At 37.3% G+C, this 18,235-nt stretch overlaps 2 protein-coding genes across 6 annotated transcripts in view; one reads left to right on the top strand and one right to left on the bottom strand.

The window, feature by feature from the left end:
* Positions 1-12,297, top strand: part of LOC128702750 (cylicin-1) — a 244,931-nt gene extending 232,634 nt beyond the window's left edge. For all 3 annotated transcript variants that reach the window (XM_070101846.1, XM_070101845.1, XM_070101847.1), the window contains one exon: positions 6,357-12,297. In XM_070101846.1, the coding sequence (XP_069957947.1) occupies positions 6,357-7,136 (780 nt within the window). In that variant the 3' untranslated portion in view covers positions 7,137-12,297. The remainder of the gene's footprint in view (positions 1-6,356) is intronic.
* The window catches only part of LOC128702751 (putative uncharacterized protein MYH16), a 64,186-nt gene continuing 57,739 nt past the window's right edge, over positions 11,789-18,235 (bottom strand). For all 3 annotated transcript variants that reach the window (XM_070101841.1, XM_070101839.1, XM_070101840.1), the window contains one exon: positions 11,789-18,048. In XM_070101841.1, coding sequence (XP_069957942.1) covers positions 17,140-18,048 — 909 coding nt within the window. In that variant the 3' untranslated portion in view covers positions 11,789-17,139. The remainder of the gene's footprint in view (positions 18,049-18,235) is intronic.

Here is an 18,235-nt window from a genome sequence, read left to right as displayed (position 1 = left end):
GACGGGGTGTATCAGGGAGATAAGATGTTTTCTAATGGTAGTTTTGAAGGTGATGAGTGTGTCTGCAGTTCTAGAGTTCTCAGGTAGGGTATTCCAGATTTTAGGGCCTTTGACATACATTGAATTTTTGTAAAGGTTTAGTCGGACACGGTGAATGTCGTAGAGATGTTTGTGTCTGGTGTTATGCCTGTGGGTTCTGTCACAACTATCAAGAAAGCGTTTTAGGTCAAGGTTGATATTAGAGTTTAAGGCCCTGTAGATGTAGATTGCACAGTAGTAAGTGTGGATGTACTGAACAGGGAGTAAGTTTAGGTCTATGAAGAGTGGGGGGGGGTGTGTTGCCAGGGATGGGATTTAGTGATTATTCTTACTGCAGCTTTTTGTTGGGTTATTATTGGCTTTAGGTGTGTTGCTGCAGTTGATCCCCAAGCACAAATAGCATAGGTGAGGTATGGATAAATAAGTGAGTGGTATAGTGTGAGAAGGGCATTTTGCGGCACGTAGTATCGTATCTTGGAGAGGATCCCAACCGTTTTGGATACTTTTTTGGTTATATGCTGGATATGGGTGCTGAAATTCAGGTTGTTGTCAAGGTATAAGCCTAGGAATTTGCCCCCATTATTTCTGGTAATTAGAGTGTTGTCAATCTTAATGTTAATTTGTGCATCTCCTGCTCTGCTACCAAACATAATATAGTAGGTTTTGTCAGTGTTAAGCGTAAGTTTATTGGCTGTCATCCAAGTCGATATTTTGATCAGCTCCTCATTCACAATGGTGTTGAGGGTGGCAAGATTAGGGTGAGAGATGACATAAGTCGTGTCGTCAGGAAAGAGAATGGGTTTCAGGTGGTGGGATACGTTTGGAAGGTCATTGATGTATATGAGGAAGAGCAGGGGACCAAGGACACTTCCCTGCGGAACTCCAGTATCAAGTGGCCGTGTTGCTGATGCTGTTTACCTGGAGAGAGTTTCGGGGGTCAACGCCCCCGCGGCCCGGTCTGTGACCAGGCCTCCTGGTGGATCAGCGCCTGATCAACCAGGCTGTTGCTGCTGGCTGCACGCAAACCAACGTACGAGATACAGCCCGGCTGATCAGGAACTGACTTTAGGTGCTTGTCCAGTGCCAGCTTGAAGACTGCCAGGGGTCTGTTGGTAATCCCCCTTATGTGTGCTGGGAGGCAGTTGAACAGTCTCGGGCCCCTGACACTTATTGTATGGTCTCTTAACGTGCTAGTGACACCCCTGCTTTTCATTGGGGGGATGGTGCATCGTCTGCCAAGTCTTTTGCTTTCGTAGTGAGTGATTTTCGTGTGCAAGTTCGGTACTAGTCCCTCTAGGATTTTCCAGGTGTATATAATCATGTATCTCTCCCTCCTGCGTTCCAGGGAATACAGGTTTAGAAACCTCAAGCGCTCCCAGTAATTGAGGTGTTTTATCTCCGTTATGCGCGCTGTGAAAGTTCTCTGTACATTTTCTAGGTCGGCAATTTCACCTGCCTTGAAAGGTGCTGTTAGAGTGCAGCAATATTCCAGCCTAGATAGAACAAGTGACCTGAAGAGTGTCATCATGGGCTTGGCCTCCCTAGTTTTGAAGGTTCTCATTATCCATCCTGTCATTTTTCTAGCAGATGTGATTGATACAATGTTATGGTCCTTGAAGGTGAGATCCTCCGACATAATCACTCCCAGGTCTTTGACGTTGGTGTTTCGCTCTATTTTGTGGCCAGAATTTGTTTTGTACTCTGATGAAGATTTAATTTCCTCATGTTTACCATATCTGAGTAATTGAAATTTCTCATCGTTGAACTTCATATTGTTTTCTGCAGCCCACTGAAAGATTTGGTTGATGTCCGCCTGGAGCCTTGCAGTGTCTGGAATGGAAGACACTGTCATGCAGATTCGGGTGTCATCTGCAAAGGAAGACACGGTGCTGTGGCTGACATCCTTGTCTATGTCGGATATGAGGATGAGGAACAAGATGGGAGCTAGTACTGTGCCTTGTGGAACAGAGCTTTTCACCGTAGCTGCCTCGGACTTTACTCTGTTGACGACTACTCTCTGTGTTCTGTTAGTGAGGAAATTATAGATCCATCGACCGACTTTTCCTGTTATTCCTTTAGCGCGCATTTTGTGCGCTATTACGCCATGGTCACACTTGTCGAAGGCTTTTGCAAAGTCTGTATATATTACATCTGCATTCTTTTTGTCTTCTAGTGCATTTAGGACCTTGTCGCAGTGATCCAGTAGTTGAGACAGACAGGAGCGACCTGTTCTAAACCCATGTTGCCCTGGGTTGTGTAACTGATGGGTTTCTAGATGGGTGGTGATCTTGCTTCTTAGGACCCTTTCAAAGATTTTTATGATATGGGATGTTAGTGCTATTGGTCTGTAGTTCTTTGCTGTTGCTTTACTGCCCCCTTTGTGGAGTGGGGCTATGTCTGTTGTTTTTAGTAACTGAGGGACGACCCCCGTGTCCATGCTCCCTCTCCATAGGATGGAAAAGGCTCGTGATAGGGGCTTCTTGCAGTTCTTGATGAACACAGAGTTCCATGAGTCTGGCCCTGGGGCAGAGTGCATGGGCATGTCATTTATCGCCTGTTCGAAGTCATTTGGCGTCAGGATAACATCGGATAGGCTTGTGTTAATCAAATTTTGTGGCTCTCTCATAAAAAATTCATTTTGATCTTCGACTCTGTCTGGTTAGCGGCTTGCTAAAAACTGAGTCATATTGGGACTTGAGTAGCTCACTCATTTCCTTGCTGTCATCTGTGTAGGACCCATCTTGTTTAAGTAGGGGCCCAATACTGGGCGTTGTTCTCGATTTTGATTTGGCATAGGAGAAGAAATACTTTGGGTTTCTTTCGATTTCATTTATAGCTTTTAGTTCTTCCCGCGATTCCTGACTCCTAAAGGATTCTTTTAGCTTAAGTTCGATGCTTGCTATTTCTCTGACCAGTGTCTCCCTGTGTCTTTAATGGTGACATACTGATACCTATTAGTAATGTAAGATTTGAAATAAGCAAGCGCATGGCCTCTTATACCGTAATGATCAAGTTTGTGGAGTAGGATGTCGTGGTCTACTGTGTCAAAAGCTTTTCTTAGGTCAATAAAAATTCCTAGTGGATATTCCTTATTTTCCAATGCTGTGTGAAGCAGATCTAGCATTTTTATGATTGCATCATTAGTGCTTTTATTTTTCCTGAATCCAAATTGGCAGGGGTTGAGTATGTTTTGAGCCGTTATAAATGAATACAGTCTCCTGTGCACGAGTTTCTCAAAGATTTTGGATAGCAATGGTAAGTTAGATATTGGCCTATAGTTGTTTAAGTCTGTAGGGTCACCACCTTTATGTATTGGTGTAACTCTTGCCATCTTGAGTAGTTTCGGGAAGGTGCTAGTCTCTAGTGACTTGTTAAAAAGTAATGAAATAGCATGCGAAAGGACATGGGCCGCTCGCTTGTACAGTAATGGTGGGACATGAGACAGATTCCCCGAGTTATTTTTAAGTGACTATAATCTCGGTGACTTCTGTGGGCTCAGTTGGTGCAAGATAGAAGGAATTAGGGAAATTCCCATCTAGGTAGTCCCTGGCATGGGCATTGGTATGTGGGATTTTACTGGCGAGATTAGATCCTATGGTTGAGAAGAAGTCGTTTATCTTGTTAGCTGTGTCATTGGGATGTAGTGGTGTTTCATTAGGTTTAGTTAGGACAATATTCTTGGTTTTTCTCAGTATGTGGGTCCCTAGAATCTGAGAGAGTGTTTTCCAGGTCTTTTTTATATCTCTAGTGTCTGTGAATCTACTGGAGTAGTATAGTTGTTTGGCTTTCTTTATTACTTTGGTGAGAGCTGATGAATAGTGTTTAAGAATATCTTTGTGTATTAAGCCCTGTCTATATTGCTTTTCATATTGGTGTTTCTTGTCAATGGATTTCAGAATGGTGCTGGTTAGCCATGGGCAACCAACTTAAAACCATTGTTGCTAGATATTTTCAGCACGTTATTGACATCCCCTTTATTTATTCCTGTCTTCCATTTATACACCTCAATCATATCATCCCTAATTCTACGCCTTACTAGAGAGTGCAGATTCAGAGCCCTCAGTCTATCCTCATATGGAAGATTTGTGATACATGGGATCAGAAATAAGAGAGCTTAGGACACTGCCCTGTGGCACCCCTAGTAAGTAATAGTCTATTTGTTGAAGTATTATTATTATTAATCAAAATCACTAGGGTCATACAGCACTATAGGGTAGAGGGTGTTGCTGGAGTTGAGTAGCCAGGAGTGGAGAGGATAAAAGTATTGTCATGTTGATGTGTCAGCGGTAAGGTAGCACTTTGTGAGACCCTGGCCTGGACAGGCCTGTCCTCTGACTCCATAACATTCTAATTTAAGCAGCATGATGTTGTGGTCCACTGTTTCAAAAGTTTTTCTTAGATCAATAGACTCATTAAATATTGCTTTATGCTTTTAGATGACTAGACCGAGTCAGTTATTTTTATTACTCCTGATATCAAACTGGTAAAAGTTAAGAATATTATGTATGCACTTCTGTGTACATTTATTTGCATAGTTGTTTTAAATTTTATAAAATAATAGCAAGCCAGAAATTGGCTTGTAGTTATCTGTTGAGTGTAACTTTTAACAGTTTAAGTACTCTACTGTATATTAGGGAAAGTTTTAGTTTCTATAGACATGCTTAACAATTTTGCAATGATAGATGGTAGCACATGAGCAGCTTCCTTATATGTACACATATGTGAATGGTAGTAGTATATTAGCTTTGGTTCCTGCTTTGTTTCACAACAAATTTATTACCTAAATTACCTCTGTAGAATTAGTTGGGATAGGCATAGAGATGGGATAACTTTCAGCGAGGTCCATAATCACTTACTTGGTCGTGGAAGTTGGATATTATTATTATAATCAAGGGGGAAGCGCTAAACCCGGAGGATTATACAGCGCCTGGGGGGGGGGGATGTGGAAGGCATTCAGGCTTAATTCGGGGAACTGGAGCACAGATCCAATTCCCTAAATCAAGAGCCCCTCACCAACATCAAGGAACCTTCCTTGAGGGGTTTTGTTGGATAGACTTGATCCTTATAGTTGAGGGATACTTACTTAGTTCATTTATTCTTTCAGTGGTTTGGACGGAAGGCTCATTTTATTTATTTAATTTCTTTGGCCTTAACAGACTTATTTGAACTCGCTAGTGAATATACTGTAACAAAGATGCAGGCTGAAAAAAAAAAGCAGTATGGCTCATTGATTTAATTAATAGAACTATTGTACAACTTAAACTATGATTAATTTCTTTAGTATTAAGTAGTGAGTAAGCCATTAAATTAAGTCTGCTCATAATGCCTAGGCATGATAGAGGCTCTCTTTGCACTGCAACTCCTTATTGTAAATACCTAATCTCAATGTACTACTTGCAAAGAAATAAAATTTGATTGGTTGATTGAACAAGAGGAGCATGGGAAATGAGATTTTCAAACTTGTCTAGCAGAGTAATCATCAGGTAGATAAGAGGCTTATCTATCAATTATACATCTTATCTGGGAACATGTTTAGTGTGTTCTTATCTACCTCTCCACTTACCAGGTTGCCTGTTCTAACCCTTCCTATACAAATCTTACTAATGTATCATTTTCATCACATGATATATTAACAATTTGTGAACATTTAATTGAATTAAAAGGCATGTAGTGTTCATTTTAGGTTTTATATACACGTACTGTATTATTATTCTTACATTCAGTGGGGAGCACTGAGCCTACAGAGGTCATACAGTGTCTTGGGGAATGGAAGGCTTTCAGGCTTGATTCAAGGAATTAGAGCATTGGCTCAATTCCTTAGATCAAGAACCCCTCACCAACTTTATGTTATGTATTACATTTATGTGGAGAAATGAGAGGCAGTCAAGTTTAATCCAAGGGAAGGGAGGATAGGTCCAGTTACTTGGCTCCAGAGTCAACTCTAGCATCAAGCACCCTTTAAGGGAGGATTTTTTATGTACAAATACACACAAATATAATGTATCATGTCTAGTAGCTTTTTTTTTTATTTGGCACTGCTTTCAGTATTATTATTATTACAATCAAGGGGGAAGCGCTAAACCCGGAGGATTATACAGCGCCTGGGGGGGTATGTGGAAGGCATTCAGGCTTAATTTGGGGAACTGGAGCACAGATCCAATTCCCTAAATCAAGAGCCCCTCACCAACATCAAGGAACCTTCCTTGAGGGGTGCTTTCAGTATAAATGAGAAAAGTTCAGTGTTTTTGTTTGCTCAACTCTAATGTGTAGAAATATTATGATGTACTGTAGGGTTAATTCTTTCTCTGTCACAACAGGTTGCAGTTCAAGTGAAGGATGCAGACTTGACACAGAAAAATCCTGGCAATGATTCTGCAGTGTCTGTTGGGTCGAGTGATGAAGATGAGGCTAATATCTCCAAGTACTTTGACTATTTAAATGATGATGATCCTGGGAGCGGTAGTGCTTCCAAGAGGAAGAAGAAGAAGAAGAGCCAAGGTAAGGAGAACCAAGGAAATGAAAATCAAGAAAAAGAAAATCAAGATGACAGAAAGGGAAAGGAAAAGCAGGAAAATGACAAGTCATCGGAGAGACCCAGTCGTAAGGGGGAGTACGAGAAGGACATGCGTCATATTGAGCGTCATCTCTCTATGAAGAAGACGATTCGTAAAAAAATGATGCGGGATCTCCAGCAGGCCTTTGTTGAGGATCCAGGAGAGTTTCAGCAGGACCCTAACCGCATGACCCCAGAAAAGAAAAACAACATAGATATCCGTAATCTTACATTCTCTAAGAGCAGGCTCTCAAAATCGGAACATAATTTTCTTGATATGCTTAAAGACGAATCACCAAAGGACAAGGACAAAAAAGATCGTAAGGGAATCCTAGGCTATAGAGATATAATGAAGAATAACAAAAACAAAGAACCCAATGATGTAATTAAAGATGATGACTCAGGCAATGGTTCCCCCTCACGTGAATCCCCAAAGAAGGCTCTCAGCAAGGAGGATTTGATAGAAACAAAGGACACACCAAAAGATGATAAGAAAATAGGATTCTGGAAGAAATTAACTGGAAAGGGGAAAATCAAGCGGTAATAAGCTGAATTTCCCTTCCACTGCCCCCTAATAACAGACTGTGATAACCCTCCTGTGCCTACTGCATCAGCAGCTTCTACTTATCCTAAGCACTTATGTCTCCTGTTGGATAGTTCTTGGGTTCACCAATCATAACTTAACCTCTATTTTTTTAAATGCTTATGGTCTTAGTCATTCTTCTTCAGTACTTTATTGCTGAATATTTACTTTTTGTCTCTTTAGTCACTATTTAGTTCAATTCTTGTCTGCTTTTGTACTTTCAGCTCCATCTTTGGGATCTTCACCCACAGCTACACTCAGTACAGCAAGTTAGCCTTCAGACAAAGTGGATCTTTGCTTTCTGACATGTTCATCTAATTCTCTTCCACTAGTCTCTCTCTATGTATTCCAAATTGCAACCTCCAATTTCACCATATTAAAATAAACCTCATCTGTAAGTTTATGTAAAAATATTGATTCTGTACATATATATATATAGACATAAATGTCTTAGAGGAAAGGGTGACCCTAGAGTTCACATATAATAATTTAAGCTTGGAATAAACATTTCTCAGCTAAGTATATTTGTACACTTTTTCATCAAGGTAATAATTTTGTTGTGATCATTTTAAGGCAAGATTACCTGGCATTTATTTAACATGTGCAGTTTTATTGATTTTTAGTTATTGTTTTATAAATTATATATTTTAACACTACTGAATATTATATGGTGTTTTAAAACACCTATTCAACATTTATGAGTGATTCATAAGTTATTATGGGTTTTTATGTTTGGTTATAAGGTTCAAATTTCTCTTTACTTGCACTACCTTCATTATTAAATATTGCTGTCCAGAGTTATGAATATTACAGCTTTAATTGTGTTTTATAAGGTATTACATTAAGCCAAGGGGATAAAAATTTATTAACTATTTGTAAGAAAACTCTCAAAGTCAAAGTCAGAGGTGTGTCCAGGGCTAAATTAAACCAGTACTGTATTTTTAATTGGGAGAATTCCATCATCTAATAAAAATAAAACCATAAAATGGTTTTAACACTAAGATAATTAAAATGTTCTAAAAACCAGGATTCAAATAGCAGAGTGAGTGTATTATGTTCCACGTAGAAGCATGTCTCAACATAGACCTACCTGACGGTACACAAAGCCAAAAAAAATATGTTAAACCTCTTGTTTTGGTACAGTGCCAATAGTGGCTGCCTCAATAATTCTTTAGTTTGATAGATTCATTATGGCTGATGAAATTTTAATGTAGCTGATGCATTATGGTTGACAAAATTGTTACACAATGCATTTTTGGACTCCTACTCAATAACATCTACAGTAATGACAACATATACCAGTATACACCAAGAGCCACCTCCTTGTGTTTTGTTAGAATTCATTATAAGTGTATTGAGTAGCCTTCCATTATTCAAAAATGTTTAGATCTGAATCAGAAAAAAAGAAAAAACAATATTGGGAAAACTTGAGTAATCTTGTGTTAGATCTATAAAGGTACAGTGTAGGATGTAGTTTTTCAAATTCCAATTCAACTTTTCAACAATAATAGGCATAATGTTTTGTACAACAATCCAACTTAAAATTATACCAAACACTGACACTATACAAGTGTTCTTTAGTGTTAGTGAAACATACCATGATCAAGTTTTCTTTTCAAGAAAAAGAGAGAAAAATAATTGTGAATTAGAAAATGCATGCTAAATGTCAAACACATTCATTTAACTTTGTTCCTAAATACACTGACAAGCCCTTTAACAAATGCAGTGACACAAAAGTCAATTGACACTCAAGGAAAACACTGCCTAAAATCTAGTTCTAAACTAGCTCTGATACTCAATGTGTCCATAAAAAATACAATGCTCCAAGTGATTCATAAGTTTATCTCAGAGAGCTGTTAGTATTGATGGTGTAATTCAGTAATGAATGTGAATGAAGAACAGTATCATGAATACCCTTCAAGGGGGAAAAAGTGCCTTCGTGCTGAAGGGTTCTTGATCCAAGAAACAAACTAAACTCCACTCCCCTTACTTGGATCATACATGGTTTCCCTTCAGTTCCCAATGGGCTTAATTTTTCTCTGTGGGTATACAGAGTTGGCCCTCCCCTCCCCATCTTTGCAAGAGATGGGAAGAAAGGAAGGGGTTATGATCCAAGAGGTTATTGTGAATCTAAAATCTGCAAATACAAAATTGTGTGAATATAAATTTTGTTTCAGACTTGGTGTAAGAATAATAATTATAATTTTTATTTCTACAAGTACATGATACAACTAATACAGACCCATCTGACATCACTGGTATACTACACATATAGACAGCCCCTGATTATGCAGAGCATTTCAGGCAACTTGGATTAATCTTATTCCCCAGGATGCAACCCACAAGTAACCTAACACCCAGGTACCTATTTACTACTAGGTAAACAGGGACATCGGGTAATAGGACAACATGCCCAACATTTCACCCATGCTGAGGGTCAATCCCACACCCTCAGTGTGAGTTGAGGATGCTACCAATCAAGCCACGATAATGTTCGTTTTTGTTTTCTTAACACATTGGCCATCCCCCATCATGACAGGGGTGACCCAAGAGAGAGGAAACACCACCATTATTCCTTCAGTCTCTGTCTTGCAAAGTGTGCTGTGTTCAGATGGTCTCTCTGAGCTTTTGCATTTTCATTAAAAATGATGTGAAAAGAGATTTAGGCATGGGAAATTGAATGAAAACATTCTCAACAAAATTCTAATGTTAGTTTTCAATTTTGGGGTCGTGTGCCAAGCCCAAAGAAAATGTGCACTAAGAAGAAAAACCCACAAATAATCAAATGTACTTGCTAATTACCCATCAGTAAAATGTTTAATAAACAAATTCTGAAGCTTTGGGAGAAGTGGAGAGCTATTGTATATGTGTAACATTATGCATAGTACAAATGCTGTAACTTATAATGAAAAATGTTCCTGTTGTTACTGTGCCACTCTCATGTGCTGTATAGTGAACGAACCTTGCAGGGCTGGCTGCCATCTTTACATTATTATACATTTTTTTTTTAAACAAACTGTCTTCCACTGAGGCAGGGTGACCCAAAAGTGTTTGTGCCTATGTGATCTTTGCAGCCAAATACACTGTATGAGTGTTCATCAATATATACACAATAAAGTAGCTTTCTGGAGTGAGAGAAAATGTAAAATAAACCCAGTGAAAAGTATGGATGCCATGTGCACAATAAAAGAACACTGTATCAACATTTCGAGGCCTAGACTATTTAACCTGCTACCTGCAGATATCAGAAATATTGCCAGAACCAGTGAAGAGGTCTTCAAGAGGAAATTCGACAAGTACCTTTGTCAAGTGCCAGATGAACTAGGTCCTGATGGATATGTGAACCAGTGGCCAGCAGCAACAGCATTGTTGACCAGGTAAACATCAACCAAGCTTGGTCCAGGGTGCATGAGTAGGAAAACTCTGAAAACCTCTCAAAGATAGATGACATCAGCTGACTTAGGTACTTCAGTTGCTATCAATAATTGCAGACATCAATTTAAATTTGAACAGCAGTTTGGCTTTATTCTGAAAAGATGGGTTTTGAATTTCTGAATGACAAGGGTAGAATTCTTTTTGGTAACTCTTAAGCTGCCCTGTGGCTGTTCAAACAAACCATGAGATCATGTAGTTTTGGCAAGCAAAGTAATTTTTCCTCATTTACCAATTGTCCACATTGTAGCCTACATCAGTTCTAGCCTATTGTTCAAAAAGTACCTATTAACAGTGACAGCATAATAAATTATTTAGGAGTGTAGAATCGCTTATAAGTGTACCACTGAGCCCTATTTAGCTGGCACTTGTATGATTAATGGCATATGTTTTATTGTTGCTTAAGTCATGAAACCTGACGAACTGAATATCTATTACCTTAAAATTGTATTTGCTTGTATAAACATTTATTACTACTATAGCTTCTTTCAACAATTTCTGACTTGGAAATGCATTTATTGCTAATTCCTTCTAATAATTTTTATCTTAGTTAACAGTTGTAATATCATTATGCTATATGTAATATGTATCAAAAGCAATGTGATTAATGGTTGTAGTCATTTTTATCATATTTGTACATAATTCACCTCATTATTTAGTTTTATGCACTATAATTTGCATTTACTATGTATACTGACCTTAGCTCAGGGTGACCTGTAACACAGTATGTACTAATAGCAGTAGCTACACCTGAGAGATCCCAGGTTCAAACCCCAGATAAGGCTTGACATGAGAACAAGTCTACTTATACCAGCTGTGCCTGTTCACCTAGCAGCAAATAGGTGGTGTTGTAGGTCACTTCCTGGATGAAACAAGATGTCACAGCTGGTGGTGTCATTAAATTTAAAGTTTATCAACTACACAATGGGTCCTGGGTAAACCAAGTGCTGCCTGTCCCTCACACGGGTATTAAACATGTCATTTGGGTTATTAAGAGTACACATAATTAATTACTATTGTCTTACCATCTACATTAATTGGTCTTAAATAAATTTGCAAAGAATATAATAGAACTTACAACAGATATTAAAAAAAACTTGGAGTTAACATAAAAAAAAAATAAAAAACTAAAGGTTTAAGCAGTGTTTTATGTAATAATCCATTTCATTTTAATCAGGGAGCACTAAACCCATAGGGGTTATACAGCACCTAAGAAATGGGAGGCATTCAGGATTGATCCAAGGAAGGATCAGGACAAATTCAATTCCTTGGATCAAAAAGCCTTCACCAGCATCAAGGCACTTTCCTTCAGGGGCCTAAAATATTGTATGTATACTTGTAGTACATAAATAAAATGCAGAACATATAAGAAATTCTCTTCACATTCAAAGCCAATAATTTTTCATGTTGCATTATCAAACTGCAATAAATGCTAAGTTCCAATAAATTTGTCATGTATGTATAATTGTTCTAATTTCTTTAACATTACAAAAGCAAAGCATTGTAATCTGGTAAGTACCATTGTTAACACTATGGAAATATGAATTGTAATGGTAAATGCATTTGAGCAAGTCATTGCCATCAGTCTCAGCTTCCTTCTTACAGTTTCAATGTTGGGATTTTAATGTGTTGCTTTACCAAATGTGTAATTATATTATTGTATTCCAAAATAAACACCTAATGAAAGATGTATAGCACTTTCTTATACTATACCCTTTCTACAGATATATATTCTGTATATATACTTTACTGTATTCTAATATAAACGTTTTACTGAAACCCCTTTTAATTTGGATTTATCACATGGTTTTATGTTATATTGTTAGGTTCTAATTAAATTGATAAACCAGAAAGATACATAAAATCCCTACAGCTGCCATATCAATAACATTTTAAATCTTCTAATAATGAAAGAATACCTTGATGTATGACCAGCACTTAATTTGACAAGTCACTCAAATTAAGTTTCTGAATTAATAAGTGACCCTATTTTGTACATTTTCCAAAACTATGCTCCTTAGCAGACAAGACTGACTTTTCCTTCATCAAAATCCAGGCAAATTACCCTGCTCAAGATATTACTTCTCTTACATCAGTGGGGTTGACTAACTCTGACAGATCAGGTGAGTACTTGCCAATTAATTTTCACCACATTTTACATAATGTAATCAGAGAAAGAATGACATCTAGAGTAGAAGCATAAGAGGACCAGCAGTTTTGCTTAGGTATCTGACACTGTGTTCGAACCCTTGCTTGATAAGAAAATAAAGAAAGAAGAGTAGTAGTAGCAGCACATTTTAGTTAGGGGACCACTGAGGTATACTTTTATGAAAGTGTTTTCTCTTGGAATGGCAATGGCAGCCACCAAGAGTACGAAAACGACAAAAAGGTACAACAGTTTATCCATGGAGGTGCTTTTAATGTAGAAAGAAGAGTAAATTCAATTACCTCTTCCCTTCAGTGGGTAAAAATGAGGAATCAGAAAAAGAAGCAAGGGCCTTCATATTAACTGAAAAAGAACAGCCTGGTGACAGAAAACTGACTGTATGACAAAACTGCAGACAAATACATAGCAGGCAAAAGTGAGAGATGAACAAACAAATAATACAGAATATACACAATGGAAGTGGTTTTAAACTAGTGTTCTGCACACTGCTAGAGGACAAATGTAAGACCTGAGTTACAGTGTAAGCGCAAGAGTAACGACCAAGAATCTGAAGTTACAGAGATGAAGAGGAAGACATATATTTTTTTTTAACATGCTGGCCATCTCCCACTGAGGCAGGATGACCCAAAAAAGAAGCACTTTCACCATCATTCCCACTATTACTGTCTTGCCAGAGGCATGTAGAAATGATAGTACATGTATGTCCCTCCAAATAGCAAATATCCCAAACTCCTCCTTTAGAGGTGTAGGCATTGTACTTGCCACCTCCAGGACTCAAGTCCAGCTAATGAGTTTCCCTGAATCCCTACATCATAGTAACATTAGTCATAGTACTAACATAGAAATGCTCAGGGAAATGACTAGTTTGAGAAGTCTGTCAAAATCCATTTCAAAGACAGAAACTGAAGAAACAGAACAATGGAATGGAGAAAAATTACACTAACATTGGTACAAAGAAGAGGCAACACTGGTGGAAAAATTGACTGGAATAGACATGGAAAGAACTAATATTTGTGGGAAGCACTAAACACTCTTAATAGGCTGGGGAATCTGAAACAGATTTGACCCAAAGAAATGGAGGGTAGCTCCAATTCCTTGTATCAAGAGCTTTTCATTAGCATCAAAGATAACCTGTCTTCAAGGAACCTTTTTGCTAAAAAGGTAGTGAAATACACATGGCAAAACTAACCCTTTCAAGAGGATATTGCCTTTATGCCAAAGGGTTCTTGATCCAAAAACTGGAGCCATCCTCTCATTTCCATTGATCAAATCTGATTGCCTTCCATTCCCCTTCCCTATATTTGTAATAAAACTGAGCCAGACTTGAGTCCCAGAAGTGGGAAGTACAGTGCCTGCACAGTCCACGCCTCTGGAAAGACAGTGATAGTGTGAATGATGGTGAAAGTGTTTCTTTTTCGGATCACCCTACCTCAGTGGGAGATGGCCAGTATTTAAAATATAAACAGGAGGTAGGTTCAGGAACTGAAAATAAACTCTAACAAATTCAACTAAAGAATTACAGTAAGCTGTTATACAGCTCCTCCATATAGTGCGATTTTCAGTAAATGCAATTACAAAATACGTACTTCCAGACTGGATAGCATGTGATACGAAGACCTTTCCACATTCTGTTACATTTTGAATATACTTTTCCATTTAGTTACACTACACAGCGCCATAAGAGGAACTTTAAAAAGAAGAGTTTACTGTATACATTCGCACAGTGTTTTTAAATAAAAAAGTGGCTCCAAGAGACTAATTATAGTATTTGACAAAGAAGCACTAAACCAGACTCACATATTAATGCAGGTGATAACTGAAATTATTTCCATGTTTTGGTTTTAGCTCTTGGGGAAAAAAAAATAATTTTGAAACATAAATAAAACTTACCTTTTTGTTGTACATATAACATATGTGTGGCAAATGAACCAAACTGCAAATCAGAAACTCCATGCAAATAAAAGGTCTAAAAATATGGAACTCTTTACCAATTCTAAAAATGCAGAAAATCTTAGTTATAAAATTCTTTTAAGTTTCAAAAAAATAAAATAACTTGCTCAATAACAAATTTTTAGATTCCACGAAAATCAATTATTTTATTAAAAAAACTGAACTTTCATAGTTTACCCCAAAATATGTTATGCTATTAAAAACTGAATTTTTAAAGTTTCTCAAAAAGTAAAATATCCTGTTAAAAACTGAAGTTATAATTGTATAATAGGAAACAGTATCTGAACTAGCAATGAGATTCAAGCAACAGTACACCACTAAGCTGATGGCAACTGTAATTAAGTATTTTACTCTACATGCTTTCTTATATGTATAATTTTATTATTATTATCACTATTATTAGCACCACATTGGCTGCTCCCACCATGGTAGTTACCCAAAGAAGGAAACACCTTCACCATCACTTATTCAACAGCTGTCATGAAGAATAAAAAGACACAATACCATGACTTGGACAATACACAAATAACCTGCACATAGAATGACTTGGACCATTAACTATTGACTAATTAATAGTCCAAGTCGGACCAAAACATCGTTATCAGTTTTATTCTCCAATACACGGGTTATCTGTGTAACAGCAGTCTTGCCAGAAGTGCAAAGATAATTTTATATAATTATTATCACGATTATTATTATTTTAAAACTCAACGGCTGTTTCCTGCCAAGGCAGGGTAGGCCAAAGAAAATAAGCACATTCACCATCATTCATTCAACTGCCTTCTATCCATTATTATTATCATTATTAGTATTATTATTCATGCAAACACTGATTGAAAAAACTGTAATTCCTCTTTAACTACAATAGCATGTGTAAATTAAAAATATCTCAATGAAATTCCAGCCACTGATGCATCCCTGGAGGAAGATAACACAATGCACGTATTTATATGCTCAAACAAATAATTATATAATGCTTTATGAATAAATGACACTTGTATGTACTACACACAGTAACACTAGCAGAATAAAAAAAATTAAAAAATGTATGGTAAATATATAACATATTACAGAGAATTAACTAGAATAAAACCCAAAAAATACAGCATAACAAAACTGAATTATGCAGAGGATTATCAGGTTTTACTTAACCCTTTGACTGTCACGGCCGTATACATGTATATACGTCTTACGAGGTACCGTGTTTGACGTATATATACTCATAAATTCTAGCGGCTTCAAATCAAGCAGGAGAAAGCTGGTAGGCCCACATGTGAGAGAATGGGTCTGTGTGGTCAGTGTGCACCATATAAAAAAAATCCTGGAGCACACAGTGCATAATGAGAAAAAAAAAACTCCGACCGTTTTTTTTAATTAAAATGCCGACTTTGTGGTCTATTTTCGTATAGTATTTATGGTTGTATTCTTGTTTTCTTGATCTCATTTGATAGAATGGAAAACATATTATAGAAATAGAGGTGATTTTGATTGATTTTACTATAAAAAGAACCTAGAAATGGAGCTCAAAATAGGGGAAATGTTTGATTTTTGCCAATGTTCAAAAGTAAACAAATGATGCCATTGTCCAATAAATGTCCAACTAGCCATTCTAATATGCAGTCATGAATGGGTTGATGTTATTTATATAATTATTACAGTATTGCATTAGTCTGCATAATAGTAAGTCTTCTATTTTTTGTTTGAATAAAAATTCAAAATAGAAAGCAAGAGTAATATCAGAGGGGCCTGGAGACATGACTGATGAGCAAAGAAAATGTTATTTTAGAGCCAGGAATGTCTGTATTGTTCATTCTGGACCTTATTTTGAAACTGTCATATTTTTTAGTTTTTGTGAAATTGGCCAAATTGCAAATTTCTGACCACATTATTAGGTAGTTGAAATCGGTAAATGGGCAGTTTCTTGTACTCAACCGATAGAAAAAATGGAGTTCTAAAGAAATAGTTATGAGTTTGGGCGACTGGAACAATGGAATTAGCCGAAAATAGGGCTCAAAGTGGGCGAAATCGCCGATTTGTAAACAGCGCCGAGGTTGCTAACTTCGCGAGAGCATAATTCCGTCAGTTTTCCATCAAATTTCGTTTTTTTGGTGTCATTTCAATCGGGAAAAGATTCTCTATCATTTCATAAGAAAAAATAATTTTTTTTTTAAATTTTGCGACACCAGGAGACACCTCAGGATTGGGGGTTGCGACAGTCAAAGGGTTAAGGATGACAAACCCTCTTTTTTGTGTATAAAAATAATTTTGATGTTAGAATAGTGCAAAAATTTTGATATTAATAGAATGTACATAATATTTTCTGCAGCAATGATTACATGTAAAATTTACAAATATACTCACAGTAGTTCTTACCCAAACTGTAGTTTTTTTCTTGAAAAAATGGAGCATCTGTGGTCAGTTACTGTCTTGGGGTGTCCCAAGCAATTCAGTATGATCGCTAAATCTAATTTTTCGTTCTCCTTGATGCCATCCATCCGAGTTTTTGTCAGACACTGAATAGTGATTTTCTGCACGTGTGGTCTTAGTGAAATTTCCTTGGGAGTTAGTAGGTTGTTGAAAATTAGATCTTTGTTGATCTGACTGTTTGAAACTATATCTGTGGGGAGGACGTGGCTGGTGGTTCCAAGAACTCCAAGATGAATAAAGATTACTGTGTGATGCTTCTCCTTGAGAATATGAAGAACTCCTTCTCTGATAAAGCTGTCTGGAAGAATCTGAGCTCTTCTCTTCATGAAAATCTTGCACAGACATAAAGGTAGTCTTTTTAAATTTATAATAAATCTTACCTGTGTTGTCATTTTGCATTTTGCTTTCAGTTTTGCCATCTGTATCAGACATGGACATAGAAGCCCAACCAGGTGCAAAAGAATATATATTATCTAAAGACTGATCAAAGACATCTGATTTTACTTCACCAGAGCTCTTATCAGAGGATCTGTTCTCTGGTGGTGGCATCATAGAGGCTGACCCTGAGTTTGAATTTTTATCTATAGCAGTGACACTTTCTTGGTGGCTTGGTGTTGGCTTCTGGGCATGCACAGTTAGTGATGAGCGTTTTGAGAGATATGAGCTGTATGAGCCAGCTGTGGCTGAAACCGACTGTGTGTAAGGAGCACTACTCACTTTTGCTGCAGCGGAGGTGGAAGCTTCCACTGTTCTACCTGCTGAAGAAACTTGTGTGACTTTTGGATTCTTCTGAGCAGAAGATTCATCTCCTGATGTTTCGTCAGATTCTTCTTTGTCTCTGGAAACACACCTAAAGTGACCTAGGAGGTGTAGTGGTAATTTTGGACAAGATTCCACCTGAAATGTAATTATATATAAAACTGTAGATCTATTCCACAAAATAAATACATTGGCTGCAAGTAGTACAACACTTCCCCATAACTACTACGAGCCATAAAATTGGTTGGTTTGACAGATTCCAAAAAATTTACCTGCAAGATAAGTTCAACCCTAGAAAACATTTCTCATATTTAACCAATTTATC

The sequence above is a fragment of the Cherax quadricarinatus genome, chromosome 79, assembly GCF_038502225.1.
Source record: "Cherax quadricarinatus isolate ZL_2023a chromosome 79, ASM3850222v1, whole genome shotgun sequence".
Lineage (NCBI taxonomy): Eukaryota > Metazoa > Arthropoda > Malacostraca > Decapoda > Parastacidae > Cherax > Cherax quadricarinatus.
Note: the sequence above shows the minus strand (reverse complement) of the source record. Positions and strands in the feature narration are given on the sequence as shown.